The following is a 26283-nucleotide window of genomic DNA, read 5'->3' on the forward strand; positions in this document are numbered from 1 at the left end:
ATCACAAGGTCAGGAGATCGAGACCATCCTGGCTAACACGGTGAAACCCCGTCTCTACTAAAAAATATGAAAACTAGCAGGGCGAGGTGGCACGCGCCTGTAGTCCCAGCTACTCGGGAGGCTGAGGCAGGAGAATAGCATGAACCCGGGAGACAGAGCTTGCAGTGAGCTGAGATCTGGCCACTGCACTCCAGCCTGGGCAACAGAGCGAGACTCCATCTCAAAAAAAGAAAAAAAAAAAGAAAGAAATGAGCTCTACAATAATTTATAAAAGACCATCAACATCTTGGTTTTAAAAAAAGCTCAAACATTTTCAAAACTTTCTCAAAACTTTTCAAAAAACATTTTTGAAATTTTTTTTAAAACCATGTAAAACACCACACAATGGCCTACTAGTTACCTTGTACAATAAAAAATAAAGTGACAGACTACCTTTTAAAATGCAGACCATTTAAGTGCTAGACAAGAACATTTTGCAAACTGAAATAATCCTACCACTGGTATCCACAGAGATGTAAGTCTGCACAAGAATTAGGTCTTAGAAACTGTCCAAATCTAGAGAAAAAGTAGATTTAAGAAACAACATAAAACATTGAGAAAGACTTTTGCTGACAGTTCTAACAGGCTCCTGTTCACTTGGTTTTTCTGCCCCTGGGCAGGTGACACAGAACACTGAGGTTGGGGAGGAACTTGGGGGTTGGGGGGTACAGAGCAAGAGGAGATAGACCCGAAACTGGAGAAGAGAACGCAGCCAGAAGAATGAGAATAAAAAGGAACCAAAAACAGAAGGTAAGGTGGGCTGAGGAGAAAAAAAACAGGCTGAAAAGACAGAAAATCATATAGGGTGAAACCCCAGTGCCAGCTCCTCAATGTCTCTGTGGGAGGGCTTGGGTAGCAAGTGGGACAGGGGGCTGCTGGGATGGTTCGGGGGGCGTGAGGTGAAGCTCAGCTGGCCCACGGCAGGGGCTATTCATTAGCCAATGGAAGGGTAACTAACAACTCCTCCAAGCCACCATCTGGCACACCCCACAGAGAAACAAGAAACCAACTAATGAAAAAACTAGAACAGGGATCTTAAAAAGTTTCAACGAAAGTGGTTCGTGATTTAAATGTCACAAAATTGCCACTACTTCCTGTGCATTTTAAAGATGATATACTCCATAGGAATAACCCCCGTTACCTTATACCTAAAGGTGTTCTATGTAAGAAAGGCGAAACAGAAAGGACTCTTAGAGGGTCTGGCCCTCCCCGACCAGGTACATTACAGTGAGGATCCAGGGACATCATGGCTCTTAGCTACTTTGGGGGGCCGAGGGCTTTTGCATAAGGCAATACTAGGTGATGCCATGTTTTTAGGTCTTATTTTTGGAAGCAATTAATTTATTATATTTAGTTTGAAAAGTAAACACAGGTAAGGTGGTTTTCTAACCCAGACCAAAAATGATCACTAGGTAAGGTTTTAAAAAGTGGCCCATACATAATTCTCTTGTGTTACACATTTGTTGCCAGTGTTTTGGATGGGGTACTTAAGGTCTGAGTTTAGTATAATATAAACACACTATAACTTATTCTTTTTAACAAAAATACTAAAAGTATCATGAGATCATCTGTGGTAGGCAGAATAATGACAATGACACCCTCCAACACACAGAAAGACATCCAGATCCTAATCCTGGAGTCTGTGAATCTGTTAGATTACACGGGGAATTGCAGTTGCTAATCAGCTGACCTTGAAATAGGGAGATTATCCGGGATTAGCAGGGTGGGCCCACTGTAATATTAAGGGTCCTTAACAGCAGAAGAGGAGGCAGCTAGAGGGAGATGTGACTAGGAAGAAAGACACAGAGAGATGCAATGTTGATGGCGTTGAAGGCAGAAGAGGCACATATGAGCCAAGCAATGTGGGTGGCCTCTAAAAGCCAGAAAAAGCAAAAAAAAAAAAGGATTCTCCCCAGAGCTTCCAGAAAGGAACGCAGCCCTGATGACATCCTGATCTTAGCCTAGTGAGGTCCATTTCAGATCTCTAACCTCCAGAAATACAATAAATTTGTGTTTTTAAGCTGCTAAATCTGTAATTGGTTACAACAGTAGTAGAAAACTAACACAGTATCTAACTTCTACACAATAATGGTAGTCCTGAACACCAATTCCATTAATTTTTTTTTTTTAAAGTAACCAAGGGATAGAAATGTCACTAAGGTGATGCTGAATTCTGTAAAGAGAGAATTTTCAAATCAACCAGATTGAAATTATGTGCCATTGCAGGATGGGAAGAAATAAGGCTAAGAGAATAGCAGTGGCTCCAAATTGTATGCTTTTGGGAACAAATTCTCTGCAATTTAATTAATTTAATGTTCTGTCACACTTTGGATTTAAAAAAAATTAACACACTATCAACGGCCCCAGCAAAATCTAGCCAGCCAGTCTTTAAGAGGAAAGGTATCGACAGCTTCCATATAATCTACCTGAAAAAACTCACCACTCAGGGTAAACTGTCATTTGCAAGGCCTTGCCTTTTCACAGACTGTTCAAAGACATTCATCCTAGTGGATCACACTTTTAAGTAAAACTGATGTATTCAGTAGCTGTGACTCCAATGAGAGAGGCATTAAAATCTCTGTAATGTCCATTAAAATTCCATAATACTTATATCAATATTCTTTTCTGCACAAAGCAAAGACAGAGTCTAGATGACCTCCATGAAAAAGACATGCTTAAAGTTCCAAAGCTAAGTGGAAAAACCAGTATTTTTAATTTGTAGCATTACTAAATCATACTAGCTTGAAAGCCAGAGAACAGGCATCATTTAAACAGTAATTGTAATAGCACTTAGAAAACTCAAGAGCAGGGAGGGCCAGGCATGGCGGCTCCTGCCTGCAGTGCCATCTACTCAGAAGGCTGGCGTGGGACGATCACTTGAGCCCAGAAGTTAAAGACCAGCCTGGGCAATACAGTGAGACGCCATCTCTTAAAAAATGTCAACAGTAGCACCAAATATTGAATCTGGTGAAAAAAGTTCACCCTCAATCCTGTCTCTAAGCACCTGTGGTACGTGGTGTGTGGTGGAGGCTATACGTGAAGAAAACAGATTCGACTCTGAGAATCATACTGCTTCTACAGTCGAAACAGAATCTGCCCACAGGTCTGAGAAAAACAGAAGTGAACAAAAGCTAAAGAAAGATTAAGATAAACTTAATTAAAAAAAAAAAAAAAGACAAATCCAGGCATTGCATGTGAGAATGAGCATGTGGCCATGAGACCAGGGAAGTCAGGAAAGTGGATTTGATAAACCAGTGATGTCAAATAGCACCTACCAGGTGGGTACAATGAGAAACACTGGCAGAACGCAGCAGCTTTCGAACTGCACAATTTCCAGGATTGGCTCAGAGCATGCATATCTGATAACAAAAATGCAGAGCATTGCAGCTCTTAAGAGTCTTCCTAGAATGGTGTAAACCTGAGGCGGAGCTTGCAGTGAGCTGAGATCCGGCCACTGCACTCCAGCCTGGGCGACAGAGCAAGACTCCATCTCAAAAAAAAAAAAAAAAAAAAGAGTCTTCCTAAACTATTGGTCCAAGCATGTTCCTTATCATACCTTTTCTTGTTTTAATTTTTTAAAAAGCTGTACCAGACACACAGAATATCATCCCATAAAAACCTTCCTTGGTTAGAAAAGTTGCTTTTCTTTCAATTAGTTGCCTTTCAAAACTGTATTAACAAAACACAACAAAGATCAGAGTCAAAAAAAAGACATAATTTAAAAAACCTTACTTACCACCAAGATTAAGGTTTGCATCTTAAACATTATTCACAGTTTCACAAAAAGCTACATGAATGTGGGAGGGAGCACTCAAGAGATGGACATAAGAACGTGGAAAGGTGGTCAGTTTTCTCTGGAAAAAGCAAACCAATGTTATGAAATGTGAGCACGTGAAAACACACAGATATACGGGGAAGGCCTGAGTCAGTGCACATCGCGGACACCCATACTCTTGCAAGAGCTCATTTTTGATCGTCCCACCTGCTGCTCAGCGAGCCTCTTCTGGATCTCTTGATCATCGCAGACGTCATAAACAACAGGCTTGGAAAGCTCAGACTCAATTCGAGCCAACCAGGTGCGAAGGTTGCTCATGTTTTTGTCCAACTGCTGAATAAAAGCAAAGGTCTCCTTCAACTTCTTCACCCTACACATATTTGCAGAAAAACAAAACAAACAAACAAAAAGTGATGGAAATCAAAAGCCCAATACTTAGTGGTAGAAGAATGTTCCAATAAGAGCACTGCAGGGTAAAAAAGAATCTATTTTGCTTTGATTTTATATCAGAACAACTCTCATGTCACCAGATACGAGTTCTCAGAGAATATGTGAAGCTTTGCAAGGCTGTTGCCTCTGTTGACTTTCCAAAGGACGGAGAGTTAATCCACCCATGAAAATGGAAGTCCTATCATTCCCAGAGTGAGATCCTCCAGTTCATCTTCCTGGGGCTCCAGAGGTGAGAAGATAGCCATCTTTTTCCTAAGTGAAAATAACCACTCCTGACTTCTGCCCAGTTTCTGCCATGGGTATGCCTGAGATTGCAGCAGCCGGTGATCTACCCTGGGAGATTAAAGATGTTACATGCCTGGTTCACTTGGTGGTATTTGGTCCACAAGGCCTCGCATGGGACCCTCCCCTTTGGGTAAGCAGAGAACATGTGCCAAGCCCCACCGCTTCAGTATGAGGGGTTCACCCAGTCGTATACATTGAACCAGCCCATGTGGGTAGATTATGGGGCATCTCTGCCTGTCAGAAAGGGAGGGGCAAAGAAAATCTGCATACAAGCGCAGTTCTAAATGGGATCTCCCTCGCCAGTCTGCCTCAGCTCCCATCCAGCCCAACTCGGCATGGAGCAGATTTGGAAGCACACGCATGGCATGAGTACAACTTGGCGTACGCGTCCACATGCTGTCAAGGGGACGTGATGTAGCTGTTGAGGGAAAACAATCTTTTTCTGACACATATACTAAAATAAAATGCTCCAATAAACCGCTTTCCTTAAAGTCCTAAAGCAGAGTGAGTAGAGCCAGGATCTGTCCTGGCGTTCTGTGGGATGTGTAGTTAATCTCAGACACTTAAAAGTAATGGCTCCAGTGGAAAGTTCCCACTGATCAATACTTATGTTGGGAGATGCTGTCAGAACTGCGCCCCATGGCTGGGAGCATTAGAGCGATAAAATGGGGGCACCGACCCTAACTCTCAGGAAACACTGCGCTGCACGCCACCATCACCTCTTACTTGACTGAACAACCTCCTCTCAGCCCCCTAGACTTCCTGCCCACCTTTGGTTCTGTAGCCAAAGTATAAGTAAGTTCCAGAAGGCAAGTCTGATCCTGCTCAAAGCTTTCAATAGTCCCTGCCCTGCCCTGAAAACTGGTTCAGCCCCCTGATCTCTGTACCTCAAGCATTCAGGGGCCACTCTGCCTCTAACCTTGCACTCTCTCAGACACCCACCAGGACAGGGAGCGCCATGGCCAGGCTGCAGCCGGCCAGTTTCCACCACACACACAGCACCTCCCACAGTGCCTGGTGGGCAGGACGCTCTCCACAAATGGTTGGTGAATGGACAAATATGGACATTCCGCTAGAAGCTATGACTTAAGTGGGCCATGGAGTAGTCATATAAGTGTGGATTAAAAAAAAAATGTATATCTTACAACTTACCAAGTCAATCCAAGGGACTGACTTCTAGCTCTATTACCAGCTACTTTTAAGATTTAGTGAAGGCCAGGTGCGGTGGCTCACGCCTGTAATCCCAGCACTTTGGGAGGCCAAGGCGGGCGGATCACGAGGTCAGGAGATTGAGACTAGCCTGGTTAACACGGTGAAACCCTGTCTCTACTAAAAATACAAAAAATTAGCCGGGTGTGGTGGAGGGCACCTGTAGTCCCAGCTACTTGGGAGGCTGAGGCAGGAGAATGGCGTGAACCCGGGAGGCGGAGCTTGCAGTGAGCCGAGATTGTGCCACTGCACTCCAGCCTGGGCGACAGAGTGAGACTCCGTCTCAAAAAAAAAAAAAAAAAGATTTAGTGAAAGTCCTTTCACCTCAGCCCCCTTATTTCTAGTACACCCTCAAAGCCGCTTAAGCTTCAGGGAGGTGGCAGCATCGGGTGAGGTGAAGGCCAGAACTCCGGAGGCAAGCAGACCTGGACCCAAGTTCCATTCTCCCATCTAAGAGCTCTGCACGCTGCAATGTACCTAACCGCCGACTCTCAGTTTCCTCACAATCTGCAAGATTACCCACCTTGCAGGTGGTGGTGAGATTGAAATAAGAGGCTTCATGTAAAGTCGTCTGCAGAGTGGACGCTGGACCACATGACGCTACAGTCATGCTTTATTTACATGGCACTGGACCTCACAAAGTTCTTTCATCAGTGTTTTATTCTCAAGGGCGAGCTTGGAAGAAGGATGTGTGGTCTGGAGATGGAAGAACACAAACTCTGTGGTCAGGGCCTGGGTTTGTGTCCTGGCCATGTTTAATGCCATCTATAAAATGGCGTTCACAGTGCTCGCTTCGGCAGCACATATACTAAAATTGAAACGATACCATGAAGATTAGCATGGCCCCTGCGCAAGGATGACACGCAAATTCGTGAAGCGTTCCATATTAAAAAAAAAAAAAAAATGGTGTTCAGTAGTACCTTCTTTCACTGGGTAGCTGAGGGGACTGAATGTGAAAGGCAGAATGCCTCGGAGATAAGTGCCCGTTTTCCAAATTACATTCTTACTGCAAACACCACAAGGATACGTTCCCTTCAGAGCCACAGATGATTTATTAAAAAGGAAGTAATGGAATCCAGGACCAGGTCTGGATATAGCTGTAACCTAGATCCCACCTTCATTCCTATGGCTTCAGAGGTACACCCTCCTCACCCCAGTATCTTGCCACCTTGATTGCCCTGGTTCCAGAAAGAACACTCCAGACAACTACCAGGGTAGCTGGGAACCCCTGGCACCGTGGGACAAGGAGTGCTCCAGGCAGCTCCTGAAGGACTGCCCTCCTGCAAGGCTCTGCCGGAGAAGAGGCCCAGCCACGAGAGCTTCCCGGGGGGGGGGAAGGGCTCAGGCTCGTGACCTCTGCACAGCTCTCCCGCCCTCCCCACTTCTCCCTCTGCCCAGAATGAAATCTCCCACGGCCTTCATCTAGCCTCTGACCCTATTCCACCCTAAGAATCCCAGCCTCTTTCTTATTTTGAAAAGAAGAGGGCTAGAATCCAAGTATTTATTTATATATTTTTTCTTTTTCCTTCTTTGTTTCCTCTCTTCTAACTTAAAAGCAATTAACACACCGAAGAATGCACGTGTTTAAATGAAGGGAGCTAACTAGCAACACAATTGCCTGGGTACAGACCCACGGGGCTGTGGTGATCCTGAACTGTTAACCGTGGGGTTAGGTGTGCGACACGCAGAGAGGGTGTGGAGAAGGTGGGGGAATAATTTGGTTTCCCCAGGACTCTAGTATCCAAAATGGGGTGCTCAGGACAAACCAGTGGGGTGTAGGAATAAAATACGAGACTGTCTACTGTCATCCCATTCTTTTAAAATTTCTACGTGTATGTTTTAAAATGATAAACTTTATTATTAAAATGAAACATCTGTATCCCACGCTGATGGACACATGTGCCAGGCCTGTTGTGCTTCATGTTAGCAACTCAATTGTTTTTTTTTTTGAGATACAGTCTCTACCACCTACGCTGGAGCGCAGTGGTACGACCTGGGCTCACTGCAACCTCCGCCTCCCAGGTTCAAGTGATTCTCCTGCCTCAGACTCCTGAGTAGCTGGGATTACAGGCACCTGCCACCATGCTCAGCTAATTTTTGTATTTTTAGTAGAGACAGGGTTTCCCCAAGTTGGCCAGGCTGGTCTTCAACTCCTGACCTCAAGTGATCCAGCTGCCTCAGCTTCCCAAAGTACCAGGATTATAGGCATCATTTCCTCTTCATAACAATGCTAGGAAATAGGTAATATTATTATCCCTACTTGACAGATGAGGAAACCGAGGCACAGAGAGTAAAGAGCTCACGCAAGTCACATGGTCAATAGGAGGCAGGATTCTAACCTGGGCAGTCTGGTCTGGAGCTGCTGTTCCTAAGTACTACCCATCCTCTCACATAATCCTACACACACTAACATGCACATACTGTTGGTACAGGATCGTTTTGCTGCAGTCAGAGAACATGACTAGAAGTCTGGACTCATAGCTCAGGATACACTGAGGGGTAGGAGCTGGTATAGTGGAAGCTACAACCTGGGCAGGTGCCTGGGGAGGAGGCCAGAAGGCTCAATACATGCTGCCCATGTTTCCCCTCCCTGATTTTCTTTCAGTAATCACTTAGCCATGTGCCTTGTCTTGGATCCTGCACAGACCCTTGGATTCAGAGATAGCTGGAAGATAGGCCTTCTTCCCAGAGAGGTCATCACCTAATTCTGATGTAATGTTGACACTGTAATACAACATAGGAGTTGCTCAATAAATAGCTGTTGAAGAAGTAAATGATGTTCACTCATCTTCCAATTTGTCTGATTTGTCTTCTTCATAAAAGAAGCGGCCAAGTTAGATTTTTAAAGAAAAGCTGTCAAGACCAGAGCACATCAGAGCCCTTTTCCCACAAAGCAGTGTGCTGCTAGCCTAGAAGCCATCCCTGCTCCTCAGCCCTGGTTTCACACAGGGCCAGTGAAGCGCTGACAGACACTCACATACAGGCATACTTAGTGCAAGTTAAAGAGGAGGGGAAGGTGGGAGGGAAGGAAAAGAAGGTCACCAAGAAGTGACAAAGCACTCATCCAGCCAGGATTTAGCTGGTATAGGCCAAACTCCATCCAGAGGCCTAATACCCCCAAATAAATGCCTGGGAGTCTACATGTTGTTCCTGATCATCAGGTAATGACTGACCCTGGGACCCATCAGGTACACTGCGGAGTGTGCATCGTTCTGTTCTGTGCAGACGCTGTAACCTAATGATCACCTGTCCCAGGCCAGGAAGCATCTGTCTTTTGCCAACCCAGGTGACTGACCTCCACATGTTAGGCCTTGTTAATATTGCTCTTGAAAGAGTTGAAATCTCGAGTTAATATCTGGAAATAAGAAAACCTATTCAGAAACCAGACCGCTGGCACACAGAAGCAACCTCAACACTGCCTGACATCAACCACCTGCGAGCAGTTTGCTGCCGCAGCCCCCATCCCTGCGCTTGCCCAGGTTTTGACCCGGTGCTCTGAGCACTTCTCACATAGACATTTCAACAAATAACCTTTCTCCAGGAAAAAGCAGCATGATTTTCTGAATTAAATCCCAGTTCTGAGAATCAGAAAAACAAAATTTTTAGGTACAAAAGTGAAGTTTTCCACCTGCATAGCCTCTTTATTGGGAGATCTAAAGCAAAATGTTTTCTATGAAACCAAACAAAAGAATTATGCCTAAGAGCTAGTTTAAATTACAAGAGTTCCTTTGCAGTAATTACGGGTAAAAATGCAGAAAACAATCAAGGCAAATAAAGTTTTTCTTTTAACTAGCGATGGATGAGAATATAACATTGATAAACACTGCTCTCCTTCCAAACAAACAAAACCAAGCCAGGTTAGCATCATTCTATATACCAAGCCTAAGCCTTAACAATGTATGATGAAGGCTTTACATGTCAAATTTATACATATGGAATAATTTACCATTTAGTCCTATCCTCTATGTGCTCAGGAGTCTACAGTTAAATTATAAAAGCCCTAAATCAGCCTAAGTGAACAAAAAAATTCCTATGCCTAATTTAAAAAATACTAAGGAAAACTGAGATGGTGCAAGTATCTGAATTTGTACTGAAATAAACAGTCAAACCTGTGGGCAGCTGTCAGTTGCAAAAAACACTGTACAAATCCTGTACAATTGTATCTTTTCACATGACTAAACATCTTTATGGCAAAATAATGCATTACTCCAAGATCCTGAAGCCCTGATATAGGGGCAGAGGCATTACAATACACGTCTGAGCTCATTGCCTCTTTGAAGCATTTTTGTCACCGGAGGACTTCCATTTTCCACACGGCATAATCACTCCTCTGCCCTGCTTGTCAGAGGCAGACTGCAGACACCACACGCATGCTGACGCTGGAAAGAACCCATCCCCCGATGGCTGAGCACAAACACTCCGCAGCCACCATCTCATCGGTGATTTCTATTGTAACCAAAGCGACACAGCCAGAGAGCAAGACACAAGGGACAGCACCCGGCGCCTCGGCCCTATGCAGAGCTGATGACGAAAATGGCACTTACTGTTGATGAGAAAAAATCATTCCTTATGTTTAAGCGAAAGCTCCAAGTTCCCGGCCGCACCTCCACCTCCCAGGGCCGAGGCAGCCCCTCCCCCTGCCCGGCGTGCCCTCTTCACTGGTTCAGCATCTTGTACAGAGGCGGACGCAGCCCTCTCCAAGGCTCCTTGTGAGCACGGCTGGCTCGCAGGCACAGGGCACTGCCAGCAGGAAGGAAGACACCTTCTCTCCTGCTAACTGCAATTTTTAATCTCAGTTTTCTCCCTTCCAATAAACAAATATCTCCAGCTCTTTCCTCACACACACAGTCTTTGTTCTGACGCTACAGGATTGCAACGCTGGGAGAAGAAAGTCACAGTGTTATCTTGGCTATGGGTTATTTATGAAGTGCTATAAACGGAGAGAAGAAACATTGAGATTTGGGGCAGGCAAAAGAGGATTTCTGTCCTCCACAAATTAAATTTCTCTGTTTCAGGTTTAAAAGAAACAGCAAAATCTGAAGCCCCTGAGTCCAATAGGAATGCCTTCCTCTTGTCCTCTCGAAGAAGAAATTTCCCTGTGGGGTTTTCTGCTCTGTCCTTTTGGTCCTGAACATCCTGGTTTAGGAGGGTCAGATAGTTCATTTAGTTTATCTGCTTTGTGCAAAAAAATTCTATTTTGCAGTATAAAGGGAATTCATTGCAGAGGAAGAAATTTTGTAATTTTCCTTGCTAGCTCCTCCCAGGGTTTACCATAACGTGTCTGAAAATTCCGCCTTATTCATACCCTCAGTTTCTCTGGACAATCCTGAGTGGCAGTGCTTGGTTTGTGTCTAGTCTACCTCAGACTCATTCCCAGCCTTATTCTGAGACTCGATATCGTTTTTCAGGAGTCCCTAAAGCCCAACATTTAGTCATTATTGTATCCCCACCTTGAAACATAGCAAACACGTGCTACACCAGTGGAATCAGAAGTGAAGACCTGGCAATAGTTCTCCCAAAATGCTGCATCTGACTCAGGCCCACGTGGTTGGCTGTTCCTGCAACCTGCTGAACACGAACCTCTGAGGCTCAGTACACTGGACCTGCCTGATGCCAGATACTTGCTCATTACCCCAGTGACGGCTACTTTCCTTGGGGGAGCTCCTCAACCCTCAAGGAAGGCATTTCTGTAGGGTCTGGGAACAGCGGCCACCCATTCTAGAGGCAGAAGGATCAGGCTGACGGGAAGGAAAATGGAAGTGAGGAGGCTCACATCTGGCTCTCCCTGTGCTAAAATAATCCCTAAATCCTTCCAGTCCCACTGGATCAGGCAACATGCTAAGACCAACGCAAGTCAACTTCGTGACTAGCAGCATTGTTTGGTCTTCCAGAAAACCTTGAGAAAATACAGATAAGAGGAGAGCAATGAAAAGCTTTATCAGTTTAAAAAGGCACACATATTTCTGCCCATTCTGCAAGGCATGGAAAACAATCTTAACACACAACTGCCACGGTCATAACTTCTGAGTTTAATGATAACATTTTAATTGCCACTATTATAAAATAGGTGAGCTTTTCAGGTTGGCAGGCAAAATTTAAAAGTTATGCTTGGTTTAAAAAGTTCCTTTGGATGGATTTGATATTTCTGATAGTGAAAGCAATTCAGTGTAAACAGGAAGGAGCTAATCTTTGAGGTCATACGGTACTAGGAAAGTCCCTCCTTGTCAGTGGCTTAATAAGGACGACAGGCTTTGCTAGTGGTGCTACCGTCAGAAATTCAGGAAAGACAACATAAAATTGATGACATTTGTTCATAACATAAACATCTTCCATAATGAACATTTAAAAAAGTACAGATAAGCAAAAAGAAAATTAAAATCACTTTCATTAAAATGATTCCAACCAAGAGAAAAACCAATGTAAACTTTCTCGGAGGGAATGCCTTTCCACTTCGCTGTCCAACCTGTCTCAGGCACTGAACGCTTTCATCAGATTATTCACACATGCTGCTAGAAAGAGCCTTTAAAAAGAGTTCCTCACCCTGATCCCAAGTCTCTAAAAGAATTCACCAAGATATGCAACCTGCCAGAGGGACTCACTGAAGACACAGCCCCACCTGTGTCTACAGAGCTCCGGTTCATATGACAAGCAGGGTTTTCATTAAGGAAATGGGGAGGGAGTTCTGGGAAACAAAAGTAGATGAATGTTTAAGGAGTTCAACTATTGGGTTTTAAAAAATAAGGGGAGGCATAGGTGAGATCAGGTGGCAGGTCAACTCCTTCTCTGGCATCAGTCCCACTGAGGGGACGGGATCTAAGGACCGTCTTTTCAGAGCTTCAGACTGTGCTGGCTGTGAAGGTTAACCCTGCATCTTTTTGTCTGTCACCCAACAATTTGTATCTCAGCTGTTCTTAGGTAATCCAGATGCCTCCAAAACCGAGGATCACACATATTGGCAGTTCTGAAGGACACTTTCTTTAATTTAGTTGTCTGTCCTGCATTCGAAAGTTTTGCTGAGTCACTTTTCAAAGACGTTATCGAAGGCTGGGTGTGAGTGGCTCATGCCTGTCATTCTAGTACTTTGGGAAGCAGAGGTGGGAGGATCACTTGAGCCCAGGAGCTCAAGACCAGCTTGGGCAATATGGTGAAACCCCATTTCTACAAAAAACAAACAACAAAAACAAAAAATTATCTGGGCATGGTGGTGTGTGCTTGTAGTCCTAGCTACCTGGGAGGCTGAGGCAGGAGAATTGTTTGAGCCTGAGAGGTCGAGGCTGCAGTGAGCTGTGATTGTGCCACTGTATTCCAGCCTGGGTCATACAGCCAGACCTTGTCTCCAAAAAAAAAAAAAAAAAAAAAAAAAAAAAAAAAAAAAAGAAGAAGAAGAAAAGAGGAAGGAGAGTAGCTAATAGGCCAGTTAAAAAAAAAAAAAAGTTTAAGTCTTCATTTAATTTGACAAATGAACATAGAATATTTCTTGTTGTCAACTTGGGTTCTACATAATTATAATCACCAAACATATATACAATCAGCATCACAGAGTCTATGTAATGCTTTAAATTACCTCTGTTGAAATTATCTGCATGTTTCATAAGAGTGTAGATGTCACCATTGCGAGAAGCTGCCCAAAGGCCCATGAGAACTTTTAAAAGCTCCCAGAGCAACTCTGAGGGACAGCCAGGCACGGGCCTCTTTATACCCACACCAGGGCCCATGCAATCTTATGTGCATGTTTCTGTCCCGGGCAGAATTCCCACTGTCCTTGGCTAAATTATTGACCTTCTCTGAGCTGCAGTTTCCCTCTCTGTAAAATGAAGAATCACACTGACTTTGCAGTGTTGTTTTAAGAATTAAAATGAGGCCGGGCGCAGTGGCTCAAGCCTGTAATCCCAGCACTTTGGGAGGCCGAGATGGGCAGATCATGAAGTCAGGAGAGACTTCGAGACCATCCTGGCTAACACGGTGAAACCCCGTCTCTACTAAAACATACAAAAAACTAGCCGGGCGAGGGGGTGGGCGCCTGTAGTCCCAGCTACTCGGGAGGTTGAGGCAGGAGAATGGAGTAAACCCGGGAGGCGGAGCTTGCAGTGAGCTGAGATCCGGTCACTGCACTCCAGCCTGGGCGACAGAGCGAGACTGTCTCAAAAAAAAAAAAAAAAAAGAATTAAAATGAAATAATCTATGTGAGGAAACTGGCACTTAAAAAATAAGCAATGTTGGTTTCCTCTCCTATCTATCCAACAATGGTGTCTACCACCTGAAATGATCAGAAATCTAATGTGGTTTTTAAAGAAGCCTATCCTAAATCCCATTTTTTCCTCCAGTGAATTAAACCTGATTTATTGAGGCCTTGGACTTCTGACAACCATTCTAAACCTTAGTTTTCTAAAACCATTCTAAACCTTAGTCTTCTAAAACCATTCTGAAGTTAGTTTTGTAGTTAAGATCTTGCAGTAACGAGGCTGGGTACCTACATAGGATTGCCTTCCAATCGTTTTTTTTTTTTTTTGAGACAGAGTCTTGCTCTGTCACCCAGGCTGGAGGGCAGTGGCGTGATCTTGGCTCACTGCAACTTCCGCCTCCCAGGTTCAAGTGATTCTCCTGCCTCAGCCTCCTGAGTAGCTGGGACTACAGGTGCGTGCCACCATGCCCAGCTAGTTTTTGTAGTTTTGGTAGAGACGGGGTTTCACCATGTTCACCAGGCTGGTCTCAAACTCCTGACTGCAGGTAATCCACCTGCTTCGGCCTCCCAAAGTGCAGGGATTACAGGCGTGAGCCATACGCCTGGCCAATCTTATTTTTAACAAGAGATGCTGTTCCCTGCCACAGGGCCAAAGCAGTAGAATACTGTGGGTAGGATGGAAGATGCTGCATGGTGTCCTGGATCCTGTGGGCAAATGAAGCCATCAGGGCACCCTGCAGAGCAGGTTCTTGTCGCCACTGTTCAAATGTAAAGTTTGCAGCCTGTGCTTCCAACCGTTCCCTTCCTCTGTACAACGCCCAGGGTGAAGTCGGCATCAGGGATTCTATGTAAGGCTGATTATGACAGGTCCAAGTTTGCTGCCTCAACCCACAGATTCACCTGAACAATAAACTCAGCTAAGAGCTTCTTAGATTCTAGCTGTCTGTCTCAGCCTGGCCCTTGCTTTAAAAAAGAAAAATGATTCCCTCCCAAATTCCTCATTGCTGAAGGGATTATGCACTCAGCATGTACTGCTCATTTCAGTGTTTCAAATGAGAGGGTCTGGGCTGTCAGGGAGGTGAAACTGCCCGAGTTGAAATCCTGGTTATGTCACATGCTGGCTATGTAACTGTGGGTAAGTTGCTTAGCTTCAGTCCTCAGTTTCCTTCTCAGTGTGTAAAATGGGACAATGGTATCTACTTTCCAGAATCACAGTGAAGTTTAAGTAAAATCATACACAAAAGGCATATTGCTAAGACTATAGGCAGCTGACAACATATTTGCTATTATTTCAACTCCTTTTCCCCCAGCTGTGCTTTCCAAAAAGATCAATAAAATTTTACCCACTGTTTTATCTCTTTCCCACCAAAAGGCTGGCTGAAGACAGGCAAAGAGTGAGCGAGGAAAGCAAACAGCCTGTTAAACTCCAAAGTGATATAAGCAGAGCATGAATGATTAAAAATGGACTGTCACTCTAACCTTCGAGAAACATTAGCTAGATCTTGATCCTGTATGATCCATGAATGGGTGTGATGCCATCATACCCTCGACTAGTGCCAAGGGCTCCAGAAGACTTATGCTATAAAGGCAACCACAAAGACACAATTTATCCCACAGAAATCATCTTATTATTAATGAATGCACTGAAACATTTATTCATTTCAACAAACATCTGACGCACTATTCTAAGCTCTGAGAACGAGGTAGTCCAGTTGCAGGCCTCACTGAGGAAAGACCTCTCATCACTAGAGGTCACCGACAGAATCATCTTCCACTCAACACACACACGACTTCAGAGTCTTCTCATGGAAAAGTAATTAAAACAACCACTCCATAAATGCTGGCTCACATGTGCTGTGCTGGCCCTATACCAAAGGCATGACATATATCCTCACAGCAGACAGCACCAGCGGCCTCTGATGTAAGCCAATTAGACCCATTTTACAGACTTAGAAACTGAGGCCTAGAAAGGGTGAATCACATACTCAAGTTTTCACAGTGAATAAGTGAGAAAGTCAGGAATGGTTCAAAACTTGTACTCTTAATCCTTACTTAGGTTTCCACCATGCATTTCTGTAGGTTTTTTTTGCTTTCCCCCAATTGGCTGTGGAGAGATGTTGAATTTGGGCCAGTCTACGTTGCCAGCCAAATCCCCCTAATATTTGTGTTCAGCAAACCCTCCACTGCTAAGGAACCAGGCATGACTCAGATATTTTTTCAGAAGGCCAATATTTAGCTGAGATTTAAAGTCTTCTAAGATTTAGCCCCAGCCCATCTTTCTAGCTCATCTCCTACGTTTGGGGCCAATGGGGCTTCTCTTCACTTCCTGAATGGCTTCGACTCTGCTCTATTCTGTAACTGTTTGCTCTCAACATATGTGTCTCTCTCTCTGCCACCAGTAACTGCAATCCCTCATTCAGGACCATCTGGGAACGCAGCCCCTCTGTAAGGATCTTCCTGATCCCAGGAAGATGGGGTCTGAGCTCTCAAACCACTTGGTTTTACAGCAGCTGCTCAGATACCTACTCCCACTAACGTAACTGACTCAACTTATTTAGCCCGGTTCCTCTGTTGACTGACTCAGGTTCACTTGTGGTTTCCAGTAAACAATGAGGTAAAGAAGATGCCAAATTATTAAGAGTATCACCCCCCAATTCTTTATTCACCTTATAGGTTCTCCTGTATATTCCTAATTCTATGTGTTGTTCAAAACATCTGAGTATACTGCTATGGAAAGGACCTGTGTGGCCAGTGGAAGCACAGCTGCACAAGCAGTCCCAAGGCCAAGTGACTGTTCTCCGTATGCCAGGTGGCCACTGAATAAACATCCACTTGGGGTTTGTCTTTAGAGAGGGAATTTGAAGACATTTAAGAACTTTGGGCATCACCATCATTTTGGGGGGAGAGATAAAATTATCAGCACTATTTCTGATAAGATTGCACTGGCCAACATAGCTTTGATTTGTGGCCCTTTGATGTAGGACTTGGCTGTGTCCAAATCCACATCCTAGGACAAGACACCCATGGGACACCTGGCACTCTGAGCCCACGCACTTAGACTCCTGCCCCTGCCTTGAGTGCGGGTGGCGGGGCAGTCATGGGCCCCCAGCCTCCAGAAACCAGGCCTGTGCCCTCACCTGCCTGACTTGCCATACTGAGGCAGGACCAACAGGCATGGCTCCGCTGTGGGGACACATAAAGGCTAACACAGAGTCAGAATTTCTAAACAATACCCCTTCCCAAGGATCCCTTTCCAAATAAGTTTCCAATCCTTATTTCAAACTACTCTAATGCATGTGAAGTTGTAAGCTAAAGAAAAAATATTAAGGTGGGATATACTAGCATATAGTTTTTTTTACAACATGGAAAGAATTTCCACTCATTTTTATCAAACTTTGCCTTAATCCGTAAACTTATAAAATTGCTGGATCATCTTAGAGGAAGGCTGGGCTCAGTTTACTAGATCTGTAAAGTAATTACTGTTCCTGGAGAGTAAGAATCATTTTTAGCCTATCTCTTACCTTGATCCAATGACATCAAAAAGATGTTGCCAACGATCATTAATTTTGCTGAGCTTGTCATCGATCTCAGCTGCTCTCGATTTGTTGCTGGCCTTGATCAGCTGGTCACCCATCTGCTTTAACTGTAACTTGTTTTCACTAAACAAGTTTATTTCTTCCATGCAGTCCTGGCAAAGGCACCAAAACATAAAGCCTGGGTAATTACCCCAAATTCATTTCTTCTCCAGCCAAAAATACACAGAGAGTTGCCTCTTGAAATTAGAAAAAAAAAAAAAAAAAAAAAAACTGGCCAGGTATAATGGCTCATACCAATAATCCCAGCAGTTTGGGAGGTCGAGGCAAGAGGATCACTCGAGTCCAGGAGTTCAAGACTAGCCTGTGCAACATAGCAAGACCCCACTTCTGAAAAAACTAGCCAGGTATGCTGGCACATGTCTGCAGTCCCAGCTGCTCCGGTGGCTGAGGTGGGAGCACAGTGAGATACTGTCTCAAAACCTCATACCTTCTAATGAAGCTAACTTTTCAGTGAGTAGCTAAAAAGTCAGGCAACGAGCATCAGGCAAACGCAAAATACGTAAGGCAATAATTACTTTGTTTTTAACAGTTACCTAATTCAAAAGCTCTCTATTTCCTCTCACAGATTTCTTTTAACCTACTTGGGAACTGAGGAAAACTGAGCATAACTAATTAGGCTGCTATCGTTTACAGTTTTCTAGAGGGTTGACTGAGTGGTGTTTTGGGTGACTGCAGCAAGAATGTAATTACTTTTCCCTGTAAAGATCAGTGACCATTTCAAAATTATGAGCCTTACTGCCTTTGGCCTCTCCCCTTTGGCAAGGGGAGCTGCTGCTGCTGCTTTTTTTTTTTTTTTGAGATGGAATTTTTACTCTGTTGCCCAGGCTGGTGTGCAATGACACCATCTCGGCTCACTGCAACCTCCACCTCCCAGGTTCAAGCAATCCTCCTGCCTCAGCCACCCAAGTAGCTGGGATTACAGGCCCCCACCACCACACCAGGCTAATTTTTGTATTTTTAGTAGAAATGAGGTTTCACCATGTCAGCCAAGCTGGTCTCGAACTCTTAACCTCAGGTGATCCACCCGCCTCGGCCTCCCAAAGTGCTAGGATTACAGGAATGAGCCACCGCGCCTGGCCAACGGGAGCTTCTTAATAACAACTAGAGAAACTCTAACTCACTTGGGGTATCAGCTGATGGGTAAGCCCCTTCCCTGGCCAAACTTCCTAATGGAGAGAAAGCAACTCCCCTCAGTACCATGCCCACTGACAATGGTCTCACACTCCCATCTCTCTGGAACCTTCTTTCTTCCAACTGCTCTCTCAAAAGGATCAAAAATAGTGAAGTCCCTTCAAATTTCTAAAATGCTACCGGAAGCACCTGTAACCCTGCACCTGTTTGGGCCTAGGAGTGAGGAGGGCCGACAATTCCACAGTAGTCAGAACTACATCCACCTGGGTATCCTCCCGTACCTTCTGTAACTTTTCAATCATTTCTTCAATACTAATGTCCGCTGTCTGTAGAACTTTGTTTTCCATCTGCACCAGCCAGGCACACAACTCTTTATTTTTTTCATTGAATACAATCCATGTATTGAGTCTGTCTTCAATCTCCTGTTTACGTATAGCCACCTGCAAATGAAAATACATTTGGCAGCTGAGTATAGCCAGGAAGGAAAGCACCCCCTTCTCTCCCTCACATCAAAAAGACTGAGTTTCATTCATTTTAATCAGTAGCTCTCTACACTCACCCTTGTCTGGTTTTGCCTCTTAAAAACCTAGGGTTTCGCATCAACAGAAGTTTCTTACACCTGTGATAAATGCCATAAAAAATAACAAATACTGTACCTGAAATGTAGCTGATTGGAAGGACTGTTTTACCCAATACTCGTGTGTTACTATCAAGTTATATTAAAAATTAAAAACAGGGGCCAGGCGCAGTGGCTCAAGCCTGTAATCTCAGCACTTTGGGAGGCCGAGACGGGTCGATCACGAGGTCAGGAGATCGAGACCATCCTGGCTAACACGGTGAAACCCCGTCTCTACTAAAAAAATACAAAAAAACTAGCCGGGCGATGTGGCGGGGGCCTGTAGTCCCAGTTACTCGGGAGGCTGAGGCAGGAGAATGGCGTAAACCTGGGAGGCGGAGCTTGCAGTGAGCTGAGATCTGGCCACTGCACTCCAGCCTGGGCGACAGAGCGAGACTCCGTCTCAAAAAAAAAAAAAAAAAAAAAAATTAAAAACAGGAAAGGCTAGATGAAGATATAACCCAAATCCTTGCCCTTTTAACAATGAATCAAATCCTTATACCAATATAAGGACAATGTCCTATTTAAAAACTATTAATCCAGATAGAATGTAAATCAAACATTTATAATGCAAATGGACCAGGAAAACTACAGCCATTTAAATGTCCTATTGTTATGCTTCAAAACAAAGTAAAACCAAAAACAATGTACATCACTCATTTAACCCACTTTCCTGTTAAGCACTGGATTTTGGATGGAAACCATGGCTATATCGCCAACAGCTGGTCTGCAGCAAGCAGGCTGACCCCAAAATACCCAATGCCCCATTATGCATAAGTAGTCCCTAAACTGACATCAGCTAAGGGTCCTCCTCCTTAAAGGTTTAAATTTCACTAAATATAAATTTAAATAATGCAAATCAGCCTTACTAGATGTACAAAAGTATTCCCAGGTTTTAAGAATCTTCAGAATCTTAGAGTTAAAAGGGGGTGGCTATTTGGTGAAGTTTTGACACCCCACTATATGGACCAGGAAACCAAGGTTGAATTCTCTGAGATTTTCCTGCTGCGTATAAAGAAACCGCTGCTCTTTTCGGAGGAGAAAATACTGAATGCTTATATATCCTACCCAGCCAAAACGTGTTAAAAAGGCTTGAAAAACTATCCTAGGGCCGGGCGCGGTGGCTCAAGCCTGTAATCCCAGCACTTTGGGAGGCCGAGACGGGCGGATCACGAGGTCAGGAGATCGAGACCCTCCTGGCTAACACGGTGAAACCCCGTCTGTACTAAAAATACAAAAAATTAGCCGGGCGAGGTGGTGGGCGCCTGTGGTCCCAGCCACTCGGGAGGTTGAGGCAGGAGAATGGCGTGAACCCAGGAGGCAGAGGTTGCGGTGAGCTGAGATCCGGCCACTGCACTCTAGCCTGGGCGACAGAGCAAGACTCCGTCTCAAAAAAAAAAAGAAAAAAAAAAAAAAGAAAAACCATCCTAGAAAAACAAGTGTTGTGATTCCATTCCTCAGGGCATCTGTTTATCTTTTAAAAATCCTGGCATTTTGCACAGTGTCATCCTGATTGATTTCATAATAGTAACAATTAGGAACATCTGGGCCCCAGTCTTCCTGTCTACCTTAACTTTCAGAACACTTTTCATATATTCTACATATTTTCTTTTATATAACATTTGAAAAGTTCTAAAAGAACATTTAAAATTAGGGTACATTGTGAATATTAAATACTAAAATCAAGAAGGAGAACGTGTCTGAATTTCAACTTTTTAAATACATCTCTTAATTCACAAAAATGAGATTAAGGAATTTATTTTCGCTAGAATTCTATGTTCTTAAAACAAAGATCTTTAAGACTATTTGAATCCCTTAATTCAATCCTGATCCTGTCACAAGCCTATACCATATAATACTCTATTAACACAATCCCATTCTTAATAAGTCAAAGTGATCCATTGAGACAACACAGCAGTTGATCACTTCTCTTAGAGAATTTTAGAAACCACCTACTTGAAATAAACATCAGATTGCCTGTGAATGCAGAGTACTCATATGAAATGCTCCCATGCTTGCTGGGCATTAAGTAAAACTCCTGCTGTTAGGCCCAGAAGAGACTCCTCAGTAAAGGACCTCTTCACTGGGTCCTGCTTCTGATACACTGATTAAGACTTGCCACCTACACAAGCCAGAGAGCGGTCTACACATCTGATCAGAATTGCAATTTCTGTCTCCACCTAAAGTGACTTTTTAAAAAGCTCATTAAAAGCGTGCAAAGTTCTAGCATTTAGCGCTGGAGAAACAAAAGGGTCAAATCTGTTAAACCATGTTGCTGCCTTCTAAAGGAGCAGCGGCCAGGCCAAGGGTCCCACTGAAAAGGGCCTCTGGTTCAATGAAATTAAGCTCCTTTCTACTTTGTCTGGCCTTCAGAGACATTTCAATCCACTCCCAAACAGCCGTGCCCTGCAGTGAGCTGACTTACCCTTAAGCAGAGGTCCTCCCATTGTCTGTGCAAATGCTCTATTTGCTCCTTCAAAACCATCACGTCTTCCACGAGAACGTGCCGGGTTAAGTCTGCCTTCATAGTTTGAAGTTCTTTCAAGTTCTGAGTCCAGCTAGCCAAAGACTGTTCTAGTTCCTGCATTTAATCACAAGAAGGGGGTAAAAAGCCTTCAACTCAAGCGGCTGTTGTTTCCAAACCTGTAGGCTAATCCTTTGATTAGACTCTGGGGGAGGGGAGGCCAGGAGAGGGGGAGGGACCTTCTGAATGGGAAACAGCCCAAGGCGAGCGCCTGCAGTTGTGGTTGGCCAGTTCTCCACCACCTTCTTCTCAAAGGAAAACTCTTTTCTACCTTTATTTTCATTTCCTCAGGTAGCTCTGATTTCGACAGAATTTATTCTATTTTAAAGTCATGTAGGTCTTTATTCAGAGGAAAGTGTATTTGGAATCTAATAATCTTGACATACACACACACGCACACATAGAATTTTTAATCCTGAAACTACATTTCAGATAGATTTAAAATGTGATTTTCCATTAAAAAAACCCCTAAGAAATGCATTGCTGCTATTGTGGCAATCATGTAACAGCAATGACTTATGTTCAAAGGGAATTATTTTTGGCTAACTTTTGAAACTAATAAGTAAGTATAATGGAAGACAGAAATAAACTTTTCTAATAATTGGCAAAGATTAGTTAGCAGATAATTTTCTGGCCATGGAAACGCCTAACTTTTAAAACGCAGCAATGGCTGGGCTCAGTGGCTCACACCTGTAATCCCAGCACTTTGGAAGCCCGAGGCGGGCAGATCACCTGAGGTCAGGAGCTTGAGACCAGCCTGGCCAACATGATGAAACCCCGTCTCTACTAAAAATACAAAAATTAGCTGGGCGTGGTGGCCTGTAATCCTAGCTACTCGGGAGGCTGAGGCAGGAGAATCGCTTGAATCCAGGAGGCGGAGGTTGCAGTGAGCCAGGATCACTCCACTGCACTCCAGCCTGGCTGACAGTGAGATTCCATCTCCAAAAAAAAAAAAAAAAAAGAAGCAGCACTGTCATTGTCAAATTGAAACTTTGAAATCTAGGATTTACTCAAGAGATTTACTTTCACAGCAGGGAAGGTAAAAGGAAACAGACAAAACACTTGAGTCCACCAGGTTTTTATTGTGCTTACAATTCTTCATGACTTGGCACATTTTAAGGGTCTCCAGTCCTATCTGTCAACTGAAACCTGAAATAAGATACTATGCCTTTTTAACTTTATTTTTTTTTTTTTGAGACAGGGTCTCACCCTGTTGCCCAGGCTAGAGTACGGTGGCACGATCATGGCTTACTGCAGCTTTGACTGACCTCTTGGGCTCAAGTGATCCTCATGCTTCAGCCTGCAGAGTAGCTGAGACTACAGGCATGCACCACCACACCTGACTAATTTTTAAATTTTTTTGTAGAGACGGAAGTCTCATCATTTTGCCCAGACTGGTCTCAAACTCCCCAGCTCAAGTGATCCTCTTGCCTCAGCCCCCTGAAGTGCTGGGATGACAAGGGCAAGCCACCATGCCCTGCTGATACTATGCCTAAAATCAGAGATAAATTTGAAGGGCCCTAACAGTATGTTAATTCTGATTGATTTTCAGAGTTCTAAAAGCTACATTGGCATGATTTCGTAACTTACCAACAACAATTTATGTTTAATAAAGTGGCCCAGAGAATTCTTCTAAAGGTTACATGTAGAATGAGGAATTAACACCTTTCTCAGAAGCTAAATCATTAGGTATTTATGATTTATGTTAAACACCTTTGTATTACCTGCTTTTGGTCTCACAACTGGTTCCAGTAAAGTAGATGACAGTGGATTTCACAGTGGAACGCTTTGGAAAGCTATATAACATAAAGGGGACCACCTGCCAGCCGAGGTGTACCATTTACTGACTTGAAATTGGAGATCTGGAAACCGCTGAGCTTCAGACAGAGTTTCCCAGTCAGGTGGCAGGAAGCTCAGCCTGTCCAGTGCCCTGCTCAGAGGTGCTGGCTCGGCCGCAAGTTATGCCCAGCCAGGTTTCAATCAGTATGGTTTGAATACTTATAATATTGACAATCAGAAAGTGTACAGTCACTGGATAAGGTTGAGATTCCTGTTCTACTCTCATTGCCCTGTGCTTTTCCCCTCTAACACTCACCATGTTCACAGACACAGACACACAGACACACACACACCCCTGCGCATACAGTGTGGCTATCTGGTGAACAGGTCCCTCTGGCAGACTGGACCATTAGCTCCACACATGGCAGGGACCATGGCAACACCACTCACTAATGCAGTGCCCAGAACCTGCCATGGTGCTGCTGCACAGCAAGTTTTCAGATACCAAAATGTATGGCTGAAAGGAAAGCAATTTGGCAGTATGTCTTGAGAGCTTTAAAATGTTCATAAACACTACATGAAAAAAGTAGGGAGTCAAACAGTATATAGAATGAGGTCTCTTGTGGAAGTTTACTATAGCTGACGTTCAGTTTGTATAAAAATGTCAACAATCATGCCTGTCTTTAAATTAAATTGCCCCAGATTTGCAACCAAACTGTCAGAGAGAAATCAGATAAGTTTCCACCATCTTCATTCAACCAGATAAATTATCTATACCACAAGAATACCTGGAAATTTCCAATTTTTTATGTAACATGGGATGTAAAACTTCAAGTTGTTTGGCTACAAAAAGCGGTGTGTTGCACAGGATTTGACTAGACTCTGCAATATCAGGACAGCATTTAGGCCTTGCCTATGGACTCAATTACCAGTGGAACTATCAAGTCCCATTTTTCTGTACTACCATTTGGGAAAAGGAGGACTGAAAAAGAATGGGTATACAAATAAATTTTGGCCTATATATGCATACTCTATCTTTGGAAGAATATACAACAAACTTGCAACTTTGATTGCTTCTGTGGAGAGGAATTGATAAGAGAAAAATTTATCACATATACCTTTTGCACCTTCTGAATTTTGAGCCATGTGACTATATTACTTATACAAAAATTATTTAAAAACCGAACTGTTCCAAGGACTCAATCTTTGGACAAGTGTTATGAAACACAGATGTCCATTGTAGCAATTTTCATAATAGTGAAGTTAGAATATACATGAAACATATATGTAAGGAAATCATTCCATTCCTCAACTTGGCTGTAGTGGGAATATACTTTTTCTTTTTTATCTTTTATCTTTTTCTTTTTGCAGCTGTGCTTAGAAGGGAATATAATTTTATGAGGAGGAAAGTCGAGCTCAAATTGGTCAAGTGGCTAGCATATTTCCCCCAGGTGAATCAGGAATGAAGCACACTGACCCGGACAAGCTTTGAGTTACTTGGGATCTTTTTGGAATATGGTCATGGTTGAATGAACTCAATGCTCTTTCCCTTTCCCTGATTCTTTCCACTGATAAATAGGATGCTGAGACCATGAAAGCTGAAAAGATCCCACTGGAAACTGAGATGTGTGATACTTGAAAAAAATTATGGCTGCTCAAGGGTTTACATTCTGCACAGGTTCCGAGACCTTATGGAAGGAAACTTGTGTATCAGCTGAGAGCATGACTCCAAATTCTCTCCGTTGTTACCAAAGTCTTGCTCTAAACCTAATGAGGTAGGGATGATAAAAACCTTGAAAATTAGGCATAGAAATCTTGTTAACCTAATAAAGCCACTAACTGACACATCACCAGCAAATATCACTTAATAGTGAAATGTTAGAATCATTTTCTTCTAAAATCAAGAATGGATGACTCAGCTATTAATGCTTCTGCTTAACAATGTTCTGAAGGCATTGACCCGTGTAAGAAAAGTAGGGGAAAAAAAAGTATATTAAAAAGAAGAAACAAACAAAAATAACCTTGTCATTATTGACAGATGATGATGGTCTCACAGACACCCAAAAAAATACACAAATGAATTGCTGGAATTAACATAAGAGTTTAACAAGATGGTTAAACATAAATATGCAAAGACCAATTGCATTTCTAGGTATCAGCAATAATCAGTTAAAAAATACAATTAGAAAAAGGTAGTATTTTCAAAAGCTTCAAAATATTGCACCAAGAAATAAATCTAACAAAAGATATATCTTTTGTGATTAAGAAAATTATAACAAGAATAAGCCAGGTATGGTGGCTCAGGCCTGTAATCCGAGCACTTTGGGAGGCTGAAGCGGGTGGATCACCTGAGGTTGGGAGTTAGAGACCAGCCTGGCCAACATGGTGAAATCCTATCTCTACTAAAAATACAAAAATTCGCTGAGCGTGGTGGCAGGTGCCTGTAATCCCAGCTACTCGGGAGGCTGAGGCAGGAGAATCCCTTGAACCAGGGAGGCAGAGGTTGCAGTGAGCCAAGATTGTGCCACTGCACGATAGCCTGGGTGACAAGAATGAAGCTCCATCTCAAAAAAAAAAAAAAAAAAAAAAAAAATTATAAGCCATTAGTGAAAAAAACTAAATAATATGACCAAAGGGAAATATATACCACATTCATGAGCATAAACAGGAATACTAAAAAAATTTATCCAAGTTAAT

At 43.4% G+C, this 26283-nt stretch overlaps 1 protein-coding gene and 1 non-coding gene across 3 annotated transcripts in view; one reads left to right on the top strand and one right to left on the bottom strand.

Annotated features, from left to right (window-relative positions):
- SYNE2 (spectrin repeat containing nuclear envelope protein 2) overlaps window positions 1-26283 on the bottom strand; it is a 380145-nt gene that overhangs the window by 20290 nt on the left and 333572 nt on the right. For both annotated transcript variants that reach the window (XM_023232104.2, XM_023232093.3), the window contains exons 97-100: window positions 21709-21864; window positions 18949-19107; window positions 17462-17628; window positions 4022-4184 (exon numbers count right to left, since the gene is read on the bottom strand). In XM_023232104.2, coding sequence (XP_023087872.2) covers window positions 4022-4184; window positions 17462-17628; window positions 18949-19107; window positions 21709-21864 — 645 coding nt within the window. The remainder of the gene's footprint in view (window positions 1-4021; window positions 4185-17461; window positions 17629-18948; window positions 19108-21708; window positions 21865-26283) is intronic.
- Window positions 6543-6649, top strand: LOC111521697. The gene has a single exon (XR_002725035.1). It is a non-coding gene; the product is annotated as a U6 spliceosomal RNA (small nuclear RNA).

The sequence above is a fragment of the Piliocolobus tephrosceles genome, chromosome 6 (assembly GCF_002776525.5).
Source record: "Piliocolobus tephrosceles isolate RC106 chromosome 6, ASM277652v3, whole genome shotgun sequence".
NCBI classification, from domain to species: Eukaryota; Metazoa; Chordata; class Mammalia; order Primates; family Cercopithecidae; genus Piliocolobus; species Piliocolobus tephrosceles.